We start from the raw sequence: 21383 nt of genomic DNA, 5'->3' as shown, positions 1-21383 counted from the left end.
ACTCCAACTGTCCCACAAAAGGCCTGACAAGTGTACTCTTCCTTTGACCAGCTCTCAAGCATGAGCCTGCGTTGACAACTGTTGCATGACTTCCACCAGCCGGTATTTCTGCTAGATTGTGCCTTCTACCCTCAGCATCGAACCCGATCCGATTATGATTTGGTAGGGGGAACCTTAGTGCTAAAACGAGTACATGTTACTTGCTTTGGTGTAGTATCCCCATCAACAGTCCTACATATTTCTCCCTTTTTTCCCATCCATTATTCTATCCTTCCCATCTCCTTCATTCTTTCCAACAGACAGCCCAATCAGTTTTACACATCTCAGGTTTATGTTCCTGTACATATATCTTTCTGTTTATTTCTTGACAAGACCACACAAATTCAAAACCACTGCTTTAAAAGTAGCAATGCCAAGGTTACTCCCACACAGAGAGCATGCTAAGTGTATTGCAATTTGACAAAGAAGGAAGAATTAAGCTTGTGTCCCAATGTTCAGTAGCCCACAAATCATAAAATGAAGCAGCAAGCATATATTGCATACCAGATACATACAGACATACTCAGTACGTAATTTCTGCTACTGTAATGCCTTAAGGGATTCAATGAAGTGGTACTTTCACAAGCAGATTCATGAAAATATTTTCTTGGCCAAGTACATTACATTACAGTGTAGCTGTAATGTAGTTGCAGTTTTAAGGACACTCTCCTGAGAGTAAACCCTGAATAGCCCCATGTAGGATTCTCAGTAGAGAAGTTTCAGATTGCTGTCAAGAATGACCAGTTAGAAAAATATTCACATTTCCACATCCAACTTAACATGCCCAAAGTGGAATGAAAGAATATTATTCCTTGCAAACTATTCCTTGCCCTTTTGGCCAGTGACAATGCCATGAGTTAATTTTCACATTGTGTTATGCCACTGGAGATAATTAAGCCTTGCACAAAACCATTACACAACCAAGCAGTACGGTATGAGATGCTAATTGTGTTACAGTAGTGCAAGCGATCCCACTGGCAGCCAACACCAAATTACACACCCCCGTGTATGATAAAGGCCTGTCAACGTGAATAGAGTTCTGGTCACAAATTCAGTGCTACACACAGACCTCTCGTGAATCCCATCTGGCTTTTCAGTTTCAAATCCTTATAGATTTAAGATGGAACAGTGCAGTATATAATCCTGTTTCAATAATGTAGACTAAGCTTGCATTCTAGGAATCCTTACTGAAACAGCAGATCCACAGTTCACCTCTTGATTGAACTGCAGCAGCAGGCAAAAAAACTACGGATAAGAGTCAGCTGCTACCTCTTCAAGTGGCTACTGCAGGACAAGCAAGACAGGTGCGTTATTAAGTTACATATGCAACTTGGGTAACCAATACTCTTGGCCAAAACATGTGGAACAGTTTAGCCACAAGCATTATCACCAACCCCAAGTTTACTCACAGCATCTGAGAATTCTGGGAAGAAGTGCTCTCGCGGCCCTCAAGATATTCTTGATTTCATCTTGACTAAACTGGTTGGATTTTGTAGTCATAAGGCATTTCTATGAAGTAATGTGTTTTCTCGGGATAGCTGCACATCAAGGCTTTCCTGCAGGTAGAAAGTCTGAATGGCACTGCTGATAACATTGTCTTCCTATCCATTACAGAAACCCTATCAAAAGGGAAAGAAGCCGTTTCCCTCCAGCCTAGACCTCATTTGCCTTCTTTGCAGGAACACAAGTCTTCTTTTGAGCTGGGAGCATGTAGTAGCACAACAGCCTAGCTGATGATAAAGTCAAACATTCTCAAATCATCTTCCATCAGACAAAGCAAAGCAGTGGGATTTGGGGAAGATTACAGAGATTCACCCCCAGCCATCTGCATTCCTCTGCTCGACAACTGTACCGGATTCATCTCCACATCTCGTGGCTGTTCAGCTGTTGTCAGAAGCTTCTGCGTTGTATATTCCTTCCTTGTTTCATATCTTGCATAAGTAGAGACTATTCAAGAAGATACAGCCAGAGGCAAATTTCTTTTGGTTTTAGCTACAAGGTAAAAAAAAAAAACCCTCAATACTAGCTGTGTACAAACTTAGCTAGGCAACATTCCCTACCCCCTTTTTGTTGTTGTCAAGTTTGCAGAGGACTTCTGGCAACCCCACAGGGTTTTCAAGGCACAAGACGTTCAGAGGTGGTTTGCCATTTTCTTCCTCTGTGCAACAACCCAGATGTTTCTTGATGGTCTCTCATCCAAATACTATCCGGGGCTGGCCCTGATGAGATCGGGCTAGCCTGGGCTACAGAGGACTTCAAAACATATCAGCCCATGTTAAGAAGCTTCAGTTCTGCCTGACAATTGCACTAAGCTCCCTAGGTTTACCTAAAGTGACTTAAGTAAACAAAACAAGCTATTTAGACAGGGCCCTATTGACAGAGCTGCAAAAGCATAGACTAGTCGGCACTTCCCTCCATTTCTTCTCCCTCATTCATTGTCACGTAACCACTTGGTTGAGGCAACAACCCTCAGGACCACACAGATTGCCAAGGTAAACTTTGTGCTTCTGGGATTCTGCAGTCTATGCTCAGAAAACTGCCATTTGAGACTCACAGACCATTTGGGAAGATCATAGCAAGCAAAGCCCGTTAGAATTCTGACTCAAACTTCCTCAAAAAAACCCCCCTATGCACGGCAGATACGAGGCCATGGCTTCCAAGAACAGCTGAGAAGGAAAAAAGAAGCATCACTTGATTCAATCTTATGACTTTTCAGTTCCAAGGAAGTTTAGGGATTCCTCCTGTCAGCAGATCCTCCAGCGAAATTATGGTCATGCATTTATTTTAGACACTTTAAGTATCAGATACAAAGGCTTACTGTGCAAAAAGCTGGAAGTTACTACGAAAAAATGCCAGCTACATTTGAAACAGCAGAGCTCTTGATCCAATGAAACCCAAGCTGTAGCCCAAGCAAGGCAGCTATTGGACACAAGCACCTGAACTTGCTCTCTACTCATATGCAGACTGCTAAAGCCACATTTGGGGCCAAGAGAAAAAAAAAATCCCATCCAGAAATTATTTGAGTGCTTTACCGTCAACACAGAAGATGGGCCAGCTGGCACCCGTGTCTCATAGTAGGAAAGCAACAAGACCAACATCTCCTAGGTTGGGCCAGCGCCATTGTTAAAGGGGCGATGGTGGTTGTGGTGGGGGTGTCTTTTGTCAACAAGTGATAGAACAACTTTTTTTCCAGTCACAGAAGATTCCTAGCTGGTTGCAGCAATCATCTAAAATTTGCCCCAGCAAGCACAAAGGCGCTTACTATCTCCGTATTTTGCCTATTGCTTCATGTTCACTGCTCTGAACGGGTTTCTCAACGCTGAATAACATTCCAATGCCAAGATAGCTAAGGTTTAATTGTTCATGTGTCTGGCACCCCAACAGTTATCAGACTCAAGATAGGCAAGGAGATCAGACTTGCTAGAGAGATTTTAGGCAGCAATTTGGCAGCTACACAGCAGATCTGACCTGCAGGCAATCTAAGCTTGTTTGTACAGCTGAGCTCCGGCATAATCTTATATAGGTGTCTATTCAACACAACACATATTAATCTAATCAGGAGGCCCAGAGATTTAGTAGAGTCTTCCACATCTAGACCCAGTTAAGACACACCCAGGGAACTCTGGCAATTCTATCCTCCGGAATAACATTAATTGCACAGGTATGGGAGTTTTGTCCACAAGGTCTAAAGATCAGCAATTGATAGATCCCAACAGCGTTAAGTACTGCACCTGCAACAGAACTATTTGGCCTTGAAGTTGATAGGTCAAAAATCACATTAATGTTAAATAAGGGTGCAAGAGGTGGTTAACTGACGCAGGCAATGTAGATTGCCAAATAGGATACCAAAGTGATCCAAGAAAGACTTTGTTAAAGTCGTGGGCTGTAGAAGCTGATGTAAGAGACTCATTTAAAGTTTAGGATGGTAACTTTGTTGGCTTTTCTGTTCTCCTTAACTGTTAAGACAGTCATAAAAATGAAGTGCAACTTGTTTGCATATCTCCCAAAAAGCCTAAAAGGTTAATTTTACCAAGATTCAAGGTTACTTCATTTTAAAAGTTGTTTTTTGTTTGAGTTACCCAAGCTCCATTTGATTTTTATTTCATAACATCACAGCATTTTCACTATAGCCATGCTTTGTTGAATACTTTTGTTTAACTGCATCCAAGGAAGCATACGATTGATTAATAATCCAAATAAGACCATTGAACAAAATGATGACCAAACACATTTAAAAATCACTAATGTATTATAATCGTGTTTTAATGAAAAAGGGAAGCATTATAACTTCAACCCACTGCTGTCTTCTGTGGCTAGGCTGAATGAATGTCAAACACAGAAAAAATACTATATCAAGGCTATATACAATGCCAAAAGTGAAAAATTTGAAACAATAAGAAAAGTGCAAACATTTTGTATCGAACTAAAAAACTAGCCAGAATATCTAGAATAATAATATAGTCCACAGTGATTCTCCAACACAGACAATTCAAACCTTTTAGATTCAAAGCATGATACATCTTAGCTTAATGGAAATTGTCACATCTATGAATTCCTCATAATGCACATATCCTATGACAGGGACTTCAGAACATACAGCTCATCCCCTTGTTTGGATTCTTTGCACAATTGTGAACTATATTATTATCCTAGACATTCTGGCTGGTTTTTTAGTCTGTTCCAAGATGCTTGCACTTATCTTATTGTATTACATTTTTCACTTTTGGCATTGTATTTAGCCTGTATTTTGTCTATGTTTGACTGTCTGTGCACTATACCTGCATTTAGTATAATCATAAGGCTGAATGAGACACATCAATAAATAGCAGAGACCCCAGCATCAATGTTATTACTATATTTCATCAGCCCAGTAGTAAGAAACCTTTCCAGCAAACCTACTAGGCTGCATAGAACAGGCTTGCTATTCAATCCTGCAGAGGCGGAAAATAAGAATCATTCATAACTAATCTCACCTATTACAAAATACTGATTAAGAAAGGGATCATCTCAGCCTAGGACTTTAAACAGCTAGTCTCCCACCCCATCTTTTCCAGATGAAAAAGATTTTCCAGATACGCATGTTTACCTACTTTGGATTTAAGACTGACATAGTGATATGATTCCCAGCACAAAGGAAGAAAGCTCAACTCTTCCCAGAACCTATTGGTAGTGAGGTGTTAAACTGTAGCCTCTGTTTCCTCTGGGGCCCCTTCCATACCTGCAGAATAATGCACTTTCAATCCACCTTCACAATTGTATGCAAGTGCATTTTGCTATTCCGCACAGCTGCATAGTGCATTGAAAGTGCATTATTCTGCATGTGCGGAAGGGGTCTAAACTGTTTTTTTAAATTGCCTGCAATTATAGATGCATTCGTGAGCCATTACATTATTAAGGCTTAATCTTAGTTAGGCTAGGAACAGCAGCCAGGTTAGCCACGTTGACATTTTTCTCCCAAGAATTTCATTGCTGCAACTGTCAACTACCTTTTCCCTAGAGCCATGCATGGGCAGCTTTTCACCAATGCACTAGCTTTTTTCCCAATGTGTGCAAACTTCATTTTCTCAAATGTCTCTTGCTGTCAAACAAACCCACCCATTCTTGCCTCCTTATACCTGGAAGGGCTGTGGCTAAGTGGTAGAGCATCACCGGCAATTGCAAACAGGTCACAACCAGAGATTACAGCATCCATTAGTCCTCCCCAGTACCACCTCCAACACCTTTTTAACCACTGAAACAGCCACTGGAGAGGTGAAAACAAAGGTACCTGTTCCTGTTGCACTGTGGGTCTATCCAAACGTTTTAAAAGGCCCAACTATGGATCCAAAATGGCAGCAGTGTCCACAGGCTGTTTCCCATGGATGCTCAGAAGAGATCTGTGAGCACAGAACCGTATACGTGCAAATGTGCATTTGGTGAAATGGCTTGTAGTAAAGCTGTGAATTGCTAACTGTTCAAATATATATTTCCAGGAATAATTGTGCCCTGAGCACCCAACATCTCCAGCTAGAAGGACCTGGTGGCAGGTGATGTGAAAAGCTGGAGACCTTGGAGAGCCACTGCCAAACAGATTGACCTAGACCAGTGGTTCTCAAACTTCCTAATGCCGCGACCCTTTAATACAGTTCCTCATGTTGTGGTGACCCCCAACCATAAAATTGTGTTTTCCAATGGTCTTAGGTGACCCCTGTGAAAGGGTCGTTCGACCCCCAAAGGGGTCACGACCCACAGGTTGAGAACCGCTGGCCTAGACAGACTAAATGCCCGACTCAAGAAAAGGCAGTTCCTTGTGCTCATGCAACTCCTTTTCTGCCCAAATGTGGTACCACCTCTTTCAAGTCCAATCCCTATGAATTCACCCACTATCCTCCCTTGCATCTGCGTCCATTCATTCCCTAACAGCCTTACTTTTTCTCCCTAAGAAGCATGGAACACCTCTATCGCAGCAGCCTGACTTCAACGAATTTAAACAGGGGGCAAGGATGAAAAGGCATGGGAAGTTAGCAGCCCCTAGATGTGTGGACAAAATACAATACAGGGTAACAATATGGCATCCAAAGCCAACATACTAAGCTGTGTGGACATGTGCATGACAGTCTTCGCTTTTCTCCTCTTAAAAATGTGTTCTTTATGATCGCTTGGTAGAGTTGCAACATCGAGGGTCACTGAATCAAGAGCTCCACTTGTACATACGAAAAGAACATTCATTCCCATATGATGTAGCTAATGAATCAAATTAGTTTTCCAAACAACGTGCAATTCTCAGAAGCCTGAGTCAAGCAACAGACTGGTTCACCATTACTAATTATTCCTGGAAAAATATATTTGAACAATTAGCAATTTAATGTTTTACTACAAGCCATTTCACCAAATGAACATTTGCACATATGCAGTTCTGTGCTCACAGATCTCTTCGGAGGGGAAGGGCAAACTCAGTATGGCATTCATCCGTCCCACCCACCCACCCACCCACCCCCCATGTCAAATCTTACACACTATCTGGTCACTGAACACTTGAACTTGCACGAGCTTATATCCTAGTTCTGCCAAGGGCGAGCACGTACAAACCTTAGCTAAGCAGACACATACTTTTGATTTTCTACACGCTATACTTCTACGCTTTCAGAACAAAACGCCAGCAAATAATAATCTTGTTTATTATTTTTCCAAAACATTTTAGATTTTCCATAACAAACCCAGCCTCAGACAGCTCCTCATTTTACCTCCCAGCTCCTATTTTCAAGGGAGGGTGGTAGAATAGGAAAAACAAAGGGGGAGAAAGCCACAGAACAGAAAAAGAGAACAAAAAGTGCGCTCACCTGATCTCTACACTAGTCAGCAAACAGACAAGCACCGGGAAGAAGCAAAGGTCTTCCTGTACCTCCTCCTGACTTCTCTGCCCCTGACACTCCTCACTGTCTGCCTGGAGGAATGTCCAGGTCCCTGGGCAGGAGAAGCTCTGCGGTTTTCATTTCAGTGAGGCCAAAAAGGCAGCACTGGTCATTCCTGCAGGGATTCCCTCATACCTTGCTTGTGTAATTTCCACACACATTAAAATTAGCATGTAAGAGGGATCATGCAGGAACATCTAAGAGCCATTCTTGGCTTTGCTTTCAAAGCTGCAAACAGGAATACTTTCTTTGATAAGCAGAGGCACCCTGGGAAACAGAACAGCGCACCCTCCGAAGAAAGAGAGGACTAATAGTAAACCCAGTACCTATTCCTGTTCCAGCGTGGTGCAGGTGGATTCTAATCTGGAAAACCGGGTTTGATTTCCCACTCCTCCACCTGAGTGGCAGAGTCTTATCTGGTGAACCAGATGCATTTCCGCACTCCTACATTCCTGCTGGGTGACCTTGGGCTAGTCACAGTTCTTCAGAGCTCTCAGCTCCACCTACTTCACAAGATGTCTGTTGTGGGGAGAGGAAGGGAAAGGAGCTTGTAGGCCACCTTGAGTCTCCTTACAGGAGAGAAAGGTGGGATATAAATCCAAAATCATATTCCTTCCTCAACTAACACTTCTCTGTACAAACAGCACAGGCATTACTTTCCACTGTAAGACTTTTATTTATTGTCAAGTCACAGCTGGCTTATGGTGACCCTGCAGGATTTTCAAGGAAAGAGACATCCAGAGATGGTTTGCCACTGCCTAGCTCCATGTCAGGACCTTGGTATTCCTTGGAGGTCTCACATTCAAATACCAGCTAGTGTTGATCCTGCTTAGCTTCTGAGATCTGACAAGATCAGGATAGCTTGGCCTACCCAGGTAAGACTTCCGTGACTTTATTAAACTGAATTTACTACTTGCAAGAAGATGGTGAGATTGGGCTGCCTTCTTTAGTCACAAGTTCACCTGCAACTGGTCATGGAAACATCTGTTAGTAGTAACTAACATCTAACATCTGTTAGTTAACAAACATCTGTGAGCTCATGGTAGGGGTCCTCAGAGTATGATTTTTCTTAAACGTTTATTGAGTTGTATTTTGCTAGGATTACGTGTCCAAGAATCAAATTCTCATACAGTACTTCAATGCCTTCAAGTCAGACCTTGTGTACCCTGATGCAATAACTGTTGTCACAACCTAGTGTGAAATATTGTATAGGTTTCTTAACTTATTAAAATCAGGTTGTGCAAACCACTTCTAGCTTGTAGTCACTGTGGGCATAAGTAAATGCCCAAAATGGGATCAAAGCAACGACCAGGAGATCAAGTTCATTCAGAAAAGCTTTCTTCTTGCAAGTGTGTAATAATTCAGATACAAAAAAAAGGAGACATGAGTTTTCACATCATATGAACAGTCTAGGTGGCACAGAATGTATTCAACACACATCTCAATTCCTTGCTACTGTGGGAAGAACAAGAGTTGCACCATTAAACTGTACTTCCTACAGTACTACACCACAGGGGGTGGAAACCAAACAGAAACACAGTGCCTGTTCTTCAAAGATCATTCCCGATTATGCTGCAACACAGCCTTCCCCCTGTTACCTATGTGACAGAAGTACAATGCTTGGGGATAGCATCCACCCCCAGAAGCAAGTTTCCTCTCATTCACCTTCCTTCTCATGTAGCAACTTGTCCACAGTACCAATAAACCACAGTAGTGTGTCATACTGTCTCCACATGTTTAATTCTTCCCTACCGAGTTTGAGGTAGAGGCAACCAGGTGTATCAGGCCAAACAAGCTGGATAAGGTCACTCTATCATTTCTCAAGCTATTTACACAATTTTTAATGAAAGGAACAAACAACAAACAAGTGGTCATGGCCAACAGCTGGACAGAAGATCCTTGTTCTTCAGGGCAAAGCTTGATACATTAAGGGCCTTCTGTCAGCATGAATGATGCATCCATCCTGTTCCCGGTATTAACAATTAAGATACAAAGTATGAATTTACTGGGCTCTGTGCTTTCAAAACACCAAAGATGACAATGTAACCTGCTCTGTCCCGGCGCACCGCTAACGTTAGCAGGCTGAAACCAGTCGAATTATCATCAACGTTGGTTTGAACTGACCCTCTTTCCCATGCACCCTCAGACCAGCTTAACACTAAGAGCATTATAAGAAACCCACTGAAAATCAGTAAGATTCAAACTCTGGGCTCCTAGCCATGAAAGTCTCTGCAGTTCCTTGAAAGGAAGGACTTCAAGCAGCTGAGCAGCCCCCAGAAATTCAACTGTAAGAAAGTCACTGCTTTGGCTGCCAACCCATTCAGCTTTTCCTCGAGACCTTGAGATGTTTGTCACAACCAGCACCGGTGTCATGGGTTTCTTATAGGAGAAGGAAGTTTGCAAAGCAGATCTGATGGGGCCAGTCTCTTGCAATATGTCACATCAAAGTATGTGACTACAGACTGGCTGCTTACCAGCTTGTTAGTAGGAGTAACAACCACACAAAGTATTATTTCTCTCTTGCATGTTTTTCTGTGGCAAGGATTAGGAAATTAGGCTTTTCTGATTTTCCCTGTGGTTGGGCAGCCATCTGAATTAGTGACCCCTGGCAGATGACACCGAGCAGGGAATATGTGCCCATAAATTGTAGAGTTTGGCAGCTAGCATCTTTCTTCATGCAACTGGTTAATTGCCACCACTGTCTTCACTTTTTAAAAAGATTCATAACATCAAATGTTTGTCGTCCTTTGTAATAGTTAAATACTTGCAATTTTGAAGTTTTTTTCAGGTCTCTCATACATACTCAAATGCACAGGGATTTTTTTAAAAAAGTGACCTGGAATCATAAGGTAACCTCTATTATGGTTATTCGTGGGTTGTCTGATCAGGGAGGTGGGTAGGGCATGTTTTTGCTTAACTGCAATGCTTTAAAATTTTCAGAGAATTTTTTTTCTACTCTGCAAAGGAGCAGATCAGTGCACACTGGAGGCACAGAGAGGAAAATCTACTTGACTAGAGATTACATGCAGAAAATGTATATGATCCCTACACAATGTGGACTTGTTTAACCTCTCATTCAATCACCTACTTCTGTAAACAAAGAACCAGGAAGATGCAAAAAAACATAGCTGCACTGCATGTAGGGATACGTAGAACCAATATAGTCACTGTGTAGCAACAGGACAAGTCAGTAAGAACTGGAGGGAGGGAGGCGGGGAGATAGCAAGGAGAAAAATATGTTAGCCAAAACATTTAGGATCTACTTTGAGTACAAGGAACTTTCCCCCATATACTTATCTGTCTTCACCTGGAGTTTCATCCCACTGTTGGTAACCCTTGAATTCAAATTGGGAAACACCACATCAATAGCTGCAGCCAACCTATTTCGCTCTCACCATGTTGCAATAAGGCTGGTAATGTATGAACCTACTACATTACTGACTGATCACACTGTGATCAAGGAAGAAAAGGTATACTACTTGACTTGCAAGTTAATTGCCTCCACATTCCCCACAAATCCAGCCCAAGAAGTGGAATTATTTCTTTTTGGATTTTATAGGCCACCATTCTCTTGTGGGCTCAGGGCAGCTGACAGTAGTAGATAATATTAAAATACAAACAGTTTCAATTCCTGGTGTGACACCCCATGATGGTAAAATACAACTGTTTAATAGGAAAGGAACAAAGCAATAATGTAAAACAAGGGGCAGGGAGGTCAGCTCTGTTGGAAATACTACTGCTGCCCTTAACCATAGGCTTGGAGGGTTAGCTGTGTCTCGCAGGCCCTGCAGAACTGAGACCAGTCCCAGCTTAGATCTCGACCATGCAACTTCTCAGTTACTGTGATGTTAATTTATACATTCAGAGAGCGATCTTAAGCAGGGCTAACTCAGAATCCAACCCAGGTAGTATTTAATGTGGCTTGCTCCCTGGAAAGTGCCTTTAGTGCTGCATTGTTAGTAGCCTGGAATCTATGTGAACTTGACGTCAGCAGCACAAACCCCGCAGACACCACGTCATCACTGTAATCACTTGCAGTGTTTTTATTCCGAATTTATTCCCTCCAAGTGTGGAAACCTGGAGGCAGCTGGGTACATAAGCCTGTAAAGAGCTAAAAACCAGAATTCAGACTTTATGCGCTAACTTGATCCAAATATAATACTTTCTTCTATCTTGCAGATGGCAAACATTCCACTCCGTAACCACAAGGACTAAGAACTTTCACAAAAATTAATAATTGGGATTAGTGGAATTGCTGGCACCCACGTGGCACATTGGGAACCATCCCCCCCCCCCCCACAAAATATACATTGCCTGGGTCAGTTCTAGACTGGAGAAGAAGAGTGTGGATTTATACCCTGCTTTTCTCAACCATAAGGGGCTTACAAATTCCTTTCCTTCCTCTCCCCACAACAGACACCTTGTGAGGCAGGTGTGGCCAAGAGAGTTCGGAGAGAACTGTGAGAAGGGAAGGTTCATAATCAATTTCACAAAGCTGGAGAAACTGACTAATGTCAAATTTCTATAGAGCAGGCAGTTATAGTACATTTACCAAATGAGGGCGCACCTGAGCCGCATTCAGTTGTCTGAACCTGTCCCAAATCTTGCAGCACAGGCTGAGAATAAAAGTTACATATTCAGGTTAACAATCCTGATTTGATTGGGAGAGACAGAAAAGAAAACTGGGCAAGAGTAGAAAGAACAAGCCTGAGGGTTTCATGGCAGCCAGACGGGCCAAACCGGTTTGATCATTTATAATACTGTACTACTTTTCAAAAGCACTAAACTCAGCCAATCTGATATTTATATATTTGGAATTCTACTACTGTTTTAACACTTCATGGACATTAAGAAGGGAAGTCAAACTGGCATGCTTCACGCAGGCACCTTTACTTCTCACGACATGCAGGACCTAGATATAATTTTACATAGCATACCTTCCTATACAAAGAAAAACTAACAGCACTAGGAAATATCTGCTAGTATTTGCTTACTTCAATTACACCCTCCATCTTTCCCCAATACGGTACCAAAGAAGAAGAAGAGTTTGGATTAATATCCCCCCTTTCTCTCCTATAGGAGACTCAAAGGGGCATACAATCTCCTTGCCCTTCCCCCCTCACAACAAACACCCTGTGAGGTGGGTAGGGCTGAGAGAGCTCAGAACTGTGACTAGCCCAAGGTCACCCAGCTGGCATGTGTGGGAGTGTACAGGCTAATCTGAATTCCCAGATAAGCCTCCACAGCTCAGGCGGCAGAGCTGGGAATCAAACCCGGTTCCTCCAGATCAGAGTGCACCTGCTCTTAGCCACTACACCACTGCTGCTCCTTTTACAACTTACAGTGTTTCCCTCTCCTCCATTTTTGTTCCACAACAATGCCATAGGGTAAGTCAGGTTGCCTGTGGGTGACAGGCCCAAGGTCCTAGCAAGCTTCAATGGCAGAGAGGGGATTCAAACCCAGGTTTCCCAGATCCCAGTCAGGCACTCTTAACCAATACACCGTGTCAGTAGTCCAGTACTGTTGTGGGTAGATCTAGCCAGGGATCTGAGTTCAAAAAGATTGTACAAAGGACACTTTTTAACAAATGCATCACACTGGAAGCAATCTGACCATTTCAAAGTTCCAGGTTTTAATTGCGACCAAACGTGCTCAACAGCCACTACTGCACTGAGGCATTTCTAAGATTGTACATTTTGACACTCCGTCCTCTTCAAACTAGCTAATTTAGAGGGCTCCAGAAAAACAAAGATTCTTCTAATTATCATGACTAAATACCTAGATAAGATTCCAGCTTTATGTCAACAGCACTTTAGTGAGAAGTGAGTTAAAGAAACCTCAGAACTAAAGTTAGTGATCTGGCCTGATCCTGAAAATGTCTTGATTTCTTGAAGGTTCCTCACTAAGGAAAAAAAGCCCTGACAATTTGATTGTTGCATTCTGGCTTCCGTGGTCCACAGTTGATGGGAAAGGAGTTACCGATCCAGCCCCCTCTGGTCAAAGACTCGGCCAGCATCTGATCAGCAGATTAAATATGTATTTCACCAGCTAAAGATTATCAGGCAAAAACATCCAACAACACACAAGTAAGTCTATTTCCATTGAGAAGATACTTCCAGATCTCCCATTCCATCACCTATTGTACCAACAAGAAAGGAAGCTAGTATAGGGGACAATTTCAGAAAACTATCGGCAAACAAGGGCTCATATATAACAGACAGTAATTAAGACACCAGACTAAAGTGATTAGGGGGAGATTAATTAGTAAAGGGGGAGTGCAGATAGATCTGCAAGAAAAGGGGGGGGGGGTCAAACTCCAGCCCTATTTTATAAACATCAACAGCCCAGGAAACGCTGGGAACCCTCACAGCATTCCTAATCAACCAGCCAAAACATCCCCAGGTCTTTTCTCAGTATGAGACGCTGGAGGCACAAGCCATCCTGGATCATGCCCCTATTCCTTTCTGTCTTGCTTTGCAACCTCCTCGTCTCTCTGGAAGCCAAGTTCCTTCTGCTAGCATATATACAACACCAGTGAATCCGTTGGAAGACAAAGCTCTCTCACCACCCTCTCGGCTTTCCCATAACCCCAGCAAGTCAGCTTTGGAACAACAATACACATAGTGTGAGGAAATTTGGCGTGACCAAAGGTCGAGCGGCAAGGGTGTTTACCAGAGAAATAACTACCTGTACAAACAGCTAAAGGTGTACGCGATGGAGTGGCAGGGGGCGAAGAGGGAAATTTATCATTAGCGACCTAGCAATCAAATTCAGATTTACAGGAAACCCCCAGATTTGCAACTTGCCAGCACCCTGGGGATTTCACTTAATGGGTTCTCTATGACGTGAGGGAATTGCGCCAGAGCCGGGCTTTGGGTCAGCAGTTACTCATTCCACAGCTATGAGCCTGAGGAAGTGCTAAATAAGGCAGCACTGCACGTTATTTGCCAAATGTGCTGGTATTTGGAGATTTTAGGAAAAGGAGGGGGAAGGAGCAGAAAGACCCACAAGGCAGCCAAGGGAGTGACAAAACGTAGCCTGGTTAGAAACCGGGGTGGAGGAGAGGGGGGAGAAAAGGGAATGTAGGAGTCTCCTCCGTTAGGCCCTGCACATTAGAGGAACTATCCCAGATCAGCCGCGATAGGGTCAGACAGAAGAGTAAGAAACCCCTTCGAGGGAAAAGGGCACAAGAGCAGCGAGTTCATCTCAAAGAGTTTAATTCGAAGTACGAGGGGCTAATCTAAGCTACCCCTAAAATGACACATGCATCATTCAGCACCATACATCTGGCAAATGAGGAAAGGCTCGTCAACTCCTTCCAGATTTCCTAAGGGAGAAATATGGGTTTATTTGTTTTTTGCTTTCTCCGCCTCAAATACGGTACTACACAGAAAAGAGCCCTATTTCCCATGCAGCGCGTCCCACTACACTTTCCAAAGGCGCGAGACCAACTCCTGGGGATTCTCCACCTCCCACGCCGCATGCACACTCTTTGCATCTGGGGAGCAACAGCTCGAGAGCTTTCCAAAGGGCGGCCCTAACGATCCCGCCACTAATCTCCGAGCAGGGCACCGACCAGCCACCCATCGTTCACTCACCGACTCTGCAGTCACGGCAACGGCGAAGAGCAGCAGCAGGATTGCGGCGCACAGGCCGGCGGGGCGACTCAGCTGCATGGCGCGCGCGGGTCCTGGGCAGAGATTGGGAAGAGAAGGAGCGGCGACCGAGTCGTTTGCGAGGTAACCAAGTACCCCCCTGGCGGCGCATGGGATTTTATAGGCGGCCCGGCCCGGCCCACGGAGAGGAGGAGCTCCAGCGCCGTAGGCGGAGGAAACTCCCGCCCCAAGTCTCTCTCCCCGCCTCGCAGGCTCCCAGAGATGCCCCGGGCCGCTGCAGAAAGACTGGAATATCTTTCTTCGACTGTTGCTGAAACGTCACGGCTCTCCTCCTGTTTGCTCGTCGCGTAGTTTGGCCGCCTTCCTCGGGGGCAAATCTCAGAGGGGTGGCCCCGGGCCCGTCCGTTTGCAGCAAAATGCAGAACAAACGTCTTGGGGCGATTTTGCACAGATTCGGGAACTTCCCCGGCCGCTTCCCCGGAGGGCTTCTCACTAACTTGTCCGCAAGGCGTAATCTTTAAAAGTATCCCGTGTTATTCACTTAAATAAAATCTGGCCTTTCCACCTACATTAGGTCTCCCGCGAGCAACAACAAATTAAAAATGTTAAAAACAGCATTGAAAATAGATAATGTTTTACAATATAAACAGACTGGAGTTGCCAACTCTCCCCTGGGAAATCCCTGGAGATCTGGTGGTGAGGACTGTGGAGTGGGGAATACTGGGAGGGATTTCTCCTATGGTGCACCATTCGTAAATGCCCTCTGAAAGTGCCACATTTCCTGGGGAACGAATCTGTAGGTTGGAGTCAGAGAGCAATTGTAATTCTGGGAAAACACAGCACAACCAGGGAGGGACGCTAATAACAGTCTCCTGGGACACAACAAATGAATCAAAAATGTCTTTTCCTGCTGGTGGAAGACTATGACATAGGGAGATCTCCTAGGGAATCTCAAAAGTTTCCGCACCATGGCTTTCAGACTTGCATCAATTTATTTATATAGGTGTGAAATTATCAGGTGGGCTACAGTGGGGGAAAATGTTTACATTTTGAGAGATATTACAGTTTCACCAAATTCCTGTTCAATTTCTCTGCACAGATGGCTAGCCTCTGGAACTACCCCCCACCTTGCAAAGACCCAGTGCCAGCTGCAGGACAGGCATCAATTCAACAGGTGCAAGGAAGGCTTCCCCGCACCCCCAGGGTAGGGGTGGCCCAGCCTATGACACTCCAGATGTTCATGGACTACAATTCCCATCATCCCCTGCCAATTGGCCATGCTGGCAGGGGATGATGGGAATTGTAGTCCATGAACATCTGGAGCACCATAGGTTGGCCATCCCTGCGCTAGGGGGAGGGTGATATAGAAGTGTAATTAATTAATCAGTCAATTAATGTAAATCCAAACTCTTCTTCTTCTCTTCTTTTTTTGCAGTCAAATGCTCTGCCACTGAGCTATACCCCCTTCTCTTCTTGATGGATAACACCCCTATGCTATTTATTTATCTATCTATTTATAGTCACCCTTTCTCACTGGGACTTCAGGTGGATTACACAGAGTGTAATCCATTACATCCATTATCTTGTGGGGGCAAGAAGCCAGGTGGCTTTCTCTTGCTATCTACCGCCGACCTTGGGGCACCTCAACTCTGGGGACTATTTTTCACAATCTCTTGGGAAAGTGGGAGGGGGGACTTACAATGGGATAACGGGGATGACAGCCAAATTTGTCAGAACTGACTTTACCAAACTTTAATATTTAGTGTAAGTTAGTGTAAGGACTAATTTTGGGGACAGTAGCGAATCTGAGTCCACCACGGTGGAGAGTTTTTCGCCGGGGAATAGGTTGGAGGGTGATAGTGGGAAATGGGGGCCCCACCTGGGGGCCTGGGGATCCCGGTATTAATGGGACGGGGTAGATATGACGGTAGGCGGGGGCCATATGAGAGAAGGCGAGGGAGAGATAGACATGTTCGCTCGTCTTCTGACCTCCGACCTATCCCGAGGAACGTAGGTGGTAGGGTTCAGAGCGACTCCGCTTCGTCACTGGTGCTGATCAATGCCAGGTCCATTAACAATAAGACCACAGTCTCTCCGGGATTTTCTCGGGGGATCTGCAGATGGATTCCTGGCTTGTGTCAATCGGTGAGACCTGCGTGCGTGAAGGCGAAAGACCGCCGCTTAAGTGAGGTCTCGCTTCCCAGGTTTCTCGCTGCAGGTTTGCCAGTAACCGGTCACGCAACACGGGCCGGGGAGGCGGGCAATGTTCAAGTCTCCCTGGATTACTCATCCCTTTAGGGCAGCCCCTGTCCCGAGATTGATGGTCTAGAGTGTGTCGGCTTGGAGTGGTTGGCCCAGGAAAGGTTGGCTGTTCTCCTGGTGTGTACCGTCGCCTAGCGCGCCGGGAGATAGCCTGTCCGCTGCTGCTAGAGGTGGTGGTTGGCTGACTGGGCATTGCGGGTTCCCCAGGCTCTTATTGGTGCTGGGGGATTCTCAACGTCCATGTCGATCATCATGTACGGCCGCGACCTGGTGTCATCCATGGCGGCACTCGGGCCTGTCCTTGGTAAATTCTGGCCCCATCTCATGAGGTCCGGTCACACTGGATCTCTGGTCTTCGGGTCAAGCCATGGTCATGTCCTTCTATTGATAGAGTGCCATGGTTCTGACCATTATGCCCTCTGAAGGTTCTTCGGATAGACATGCCGCTAACAACCCTGTCTGTAGGCGACGGACGATTTTGTCCGGGCCTCGCTGAGACTTCTTATGGATCCTATTGGATTCCTGGAATGCCTTAAGGGACTCTGAACCCTCCGGCACCCTCGATGGGCTAGTGGAAGACTGGAACTCCCGCCTTTCCGATGCCATCGCAGGCGACAGCCCTCGGGCGTCTCTTTTCTTACTTCGGCCATGGGCTGGCCCCCTGGTATACCGAGGAGCTACTGCATGAAGCTGAACTTAGACGACTCAGGAGCCGAAAGTGTGGAGGAAAGCTCGGGCGACGGGGTTACACCTAACATCTTATAGGACGCTTAAGAAAGCTCTATGAGGTGGCTTTGCACGAAGCGAGGCTAAGAGTATTCTTCTCCTCCTCTCGCTGGCCTGCTAGCTCTCAGCCTCGGCACACCAGCCAGACATTCGGTCCTTGACCTCACTGTCCGAGGGGTCCACAAACTGTCAATTGGCTATTAGCTGTGAGGCATTTATGAGCTTTTTTGCAGATAAAATCATGTCATTCGCCACGACCTACCCCTAATCTTAGAGACAATAAGTGAGCTGGAGGCTCCCTTGTCGCTTTCTGGCCCTCGTTTGGCTCCAGTTCTCCCTGCTCTCGGAAGTCACTGTTGACAGGGCCCTGGCTGCTGTTAGACCTACTACCTGTCCTCTGGATCCGCGGCCCTCCTGGCTTATTAAAGCGTACAGGCGGAGCTACCTAATTCCACCTGCTGAGTATCATCAATAGCTCCCCTGAGCAAGGAGGCTTTTCCCCTGGTGGGCTGAAGGAGGCAGTGGTCCCACTCTTGAAAAGACCATCGCTAGATCCTGGTGATCTGGCCAACCACCCCCCCGCTTCGAATCTGCTTCTGTGGTGCTGCAATTGAGAGAGTGGTGTTGGAGCAGCTTCGGGCTCTCCTGGAGGACACATCGGCTTTTGATCCCTTCCAATCCTGCTCGCGTGCTGGGCATGGGACGGAGACTGTTCTCGCCGCCGCCACAGATTTGCTCCGCTTACAACCAGACTAGGGAAGGATCGCGGCGCTGCTGGTTTTGCTAGATCTAACCGCGAAATGCTTGATGGGTTTCATCATGACCTTTTGGCCCACCGCCTGGCCAAGCTCGGGTGCTGGTGCACTGTCTCTGAATGGGATTGCCTCAAGCCCGGGTCGGACGCAGCAAGTGTGGTGCGGGGACCAAGCGTCCCGGAGGTGCCCACTCCATTGTGGGGTGCCTCAGGGAGCGCTGCTGTCCCCGGGCCATTATTTAACATTCATATGCGACTCCCCTTGCTCAGCTGGTGCGCGGAGCTTTGGGCTGACGTGGTCATCAATATGCTGACGACACTCAGCTCATTCTGCTGATGGAGGGGGGAGCGTCGCCGCCGCCCCTGCGGCTCTCCAGCATTGCTTGGAGGTCGTGGGCTGGCTGGTTGAAACAGAGCAGGCTGAAACTGAATCCATCGAAGACGGAGATCCTGCTGAGACGTGGGAGGTTGGGAATTTCCAGCCGCCGGTGTGGGAGGGGGCTTTATTGGCACCAGCCCCCTCTGTTCACCCCCTGGGGGTCCACCTGGATTCGTCTCTTTCAATGGAGACCGAGGTGGCCCATATAACCTGGGTCAAAGGCGTTTTACCATCTTCGACAGGCCCGACGGTTAGCTCCCTTCCTCTCCCGGGCTGACTCTGCCAATGGTGGTCCATGCAACGGTCACCTCCAGGTTGGACTATTGCAACTCGCCCCACGCAGGCCTTCCCTTGCGCCTGATTCGGAGATTAAAGATGGTCCAGGAATGCATGCACGCATGCTTGTGGGAGGTGCCATGGGAGAGCATATTACACCCATGCCACGCTTGCACTGGTTGCCAATTGAATACCAAAACGCCAAGGTGCCAGTGTTAACCTTTAAGGCCTTATTGCCTGTGGGGCCTCCGCATCTACGTGGACCGCCTGACCCCATATGTCCCTAACCGGTCTCTATGCTCGGCAGAGGCCAACCTACTGGGTGATCCCTGGCCCCTCCATGATACACAGCTGGCTTCCACCCGGGCCAGAGCCTTTACAGCTCTGGCCCCAGCCTGGTGGAACGCTTCTACCTCCAGGTTGTCCCACTTCTGCGGGACCTTTTGCTGAGTTCCGCGAGGCCTGCAAGACTGAGCTGTTCCACCGGGCCTTTGGGGATACTAGCCGTTGATAGGGTCCCCCTCCCTCTCTTCCTCCCTTCCCGTTTTATGAAGACCTATAAAACCCACTCTGTGACTTCTGTGGGAATGATATTAGGTGCCATCCCGGGCTTTAGGAGTATTAATGCTGCATTTTAACAGAGTAAGGGTTTATTTTTAATTTGAGCCATCCTTATTTATATTACATTGTATTTTAATTGATGGTGCTCTTTATACTGTTCACCGCCCTGAGCCCTTCGGGGGAGGGCGGTTTATAAACCTAATAAATAATAAATAATAATAATAATAATAATAATAATAATAATAATAATAATAATAATAATAATAACCTCATCCATAAACACTACTGATCAGCACTACAGAGTCCATTTATTAATTCAACATTCAAGACCTCACATATAATCCCTAGCAGATTTCTTTGTATAGTTGCATGCCTGACGCATAGCAATATGAAACATCCCTGAGAGGGTTGTGCTACTCTAACCTTGGGGGAAAAGAGTAATTTGCCGAAGGCCACATGAACAGGCTGTGGCAGTGGTAAAACCAGATCATCCAGATCCAAGTTCAGTTCAGTTCAGTACTGGTACTTATATTCCTCATCTCTTGCACATTGTGTAAAATAACTAAAATGGCACGGATATTTAATACTACTCTCGAAGTCTTTCACAACCAGAATCAACTAGCTGTTGTGAGTTTCCTGCTTTGCGGCTATGGTCTGGTAGTTCTTCCTCCTAATGTTTTGCCCACATCTATGGCTGGCATCTTCAGAGGCATGTCACGGTAAAATGTGATTGTCTCTGTGACACAGTGTCGAGTGATTATGTGGTGGGAGATATATATATATTCCACACACCATCATGGAGAGTAACACATCTCAGCATTACATGCCTCTGAAGATGCCAGCCATAGATGTGGGTGAAACATTAGGACCACGGCCACACAGCCCAGAAAACCCACAACAGCCAATTTTATTATTAGTCTGTTTTCCACTAGGGCAGTGGTTCCCAAAGTAGGTGGGATTGCCCACTGAGTGAGGTGGGATTAAGAGGCAAGGGGGTGGCAAAGGATGCTGGAGATGAACCCGTTCTACTGCATTGTTCACTTATGATTGATCAGGCTATAGCATCATGCTGGCAAATTGGTGCTTTATGTTGCTGACTGTGCCTATTGCTAAAATCTGGTGGAAGTTATTGGAATTTTTAGTAAATATGCCACCAGAGCACTAGTCAGACCAGCATACTGCATTCGGAAAAACTGAACTCACTCCACATGTTTTTGTTTCTGTGGTGCCTGGGGAGGGTGGAATTTAGGGAGGAGGAGGAGGAGGAGGAAGCTTGGCAGGGCTGTGATGCCATAGAGTTCCCCTTCTGAATCCAAAGTTGCCATTTTCTCCAGCGAACTGATCTCCGTAGTCTGGAGGTCAATTGCAATTATGTGAGA

At 45.7% G+C, this 21383-nt stretch overlaps 1 protein-coding gene across 2 annotated transcripts in view; it reads right to left on the bottom strand.

Annotated features, from left to right (window-relative positions):
• Nucleotides 1–21383, bottom strand: part of SDC4 (syndecan 4) — a 56967-nt gene that overhangs the window by 12401 nt on the left and 23183 nt on the right. The window contains exon 1 of one of the 2 annotated variants that reach the window (XM_048496393.1): nt 15029–15180. The exons of the other annotated variant lie outside the window; for it this stretch is intronic. Coding sequence (XP_048352350.1) covers nt 15029–15106 — 78 coding nt within the window. The 5' untranslated portion in view covers nt 15107–15180. Of the gene's footprint in view, nt 1–15028; nt 15181–21383 lie in introns of those variants that run through there. 2 annotated transcript variants of the gene reach the window in all.

This window comes from Sphaerodactylus townsendi, linkage group LG05 (assembly GCF_021028975.2).
Source record: "Sphaerodactylus townsendi isolate TG3544 linkage group LG05, MPM_Stown_v2.3, whole genome shotgun sequence".
NCBI lineage: Eukaryota > Metazoa > Chordata > Lepidosauria > Squamata > Sphaerodactylidae > Sphaerodactylus > Sphaerodactylus townsendi.
The sequence above is the reverse complement of the archived record's forward strand: the minus strand, read 5'-3'. Positions and strand labels throughout refer to the sequence as shown.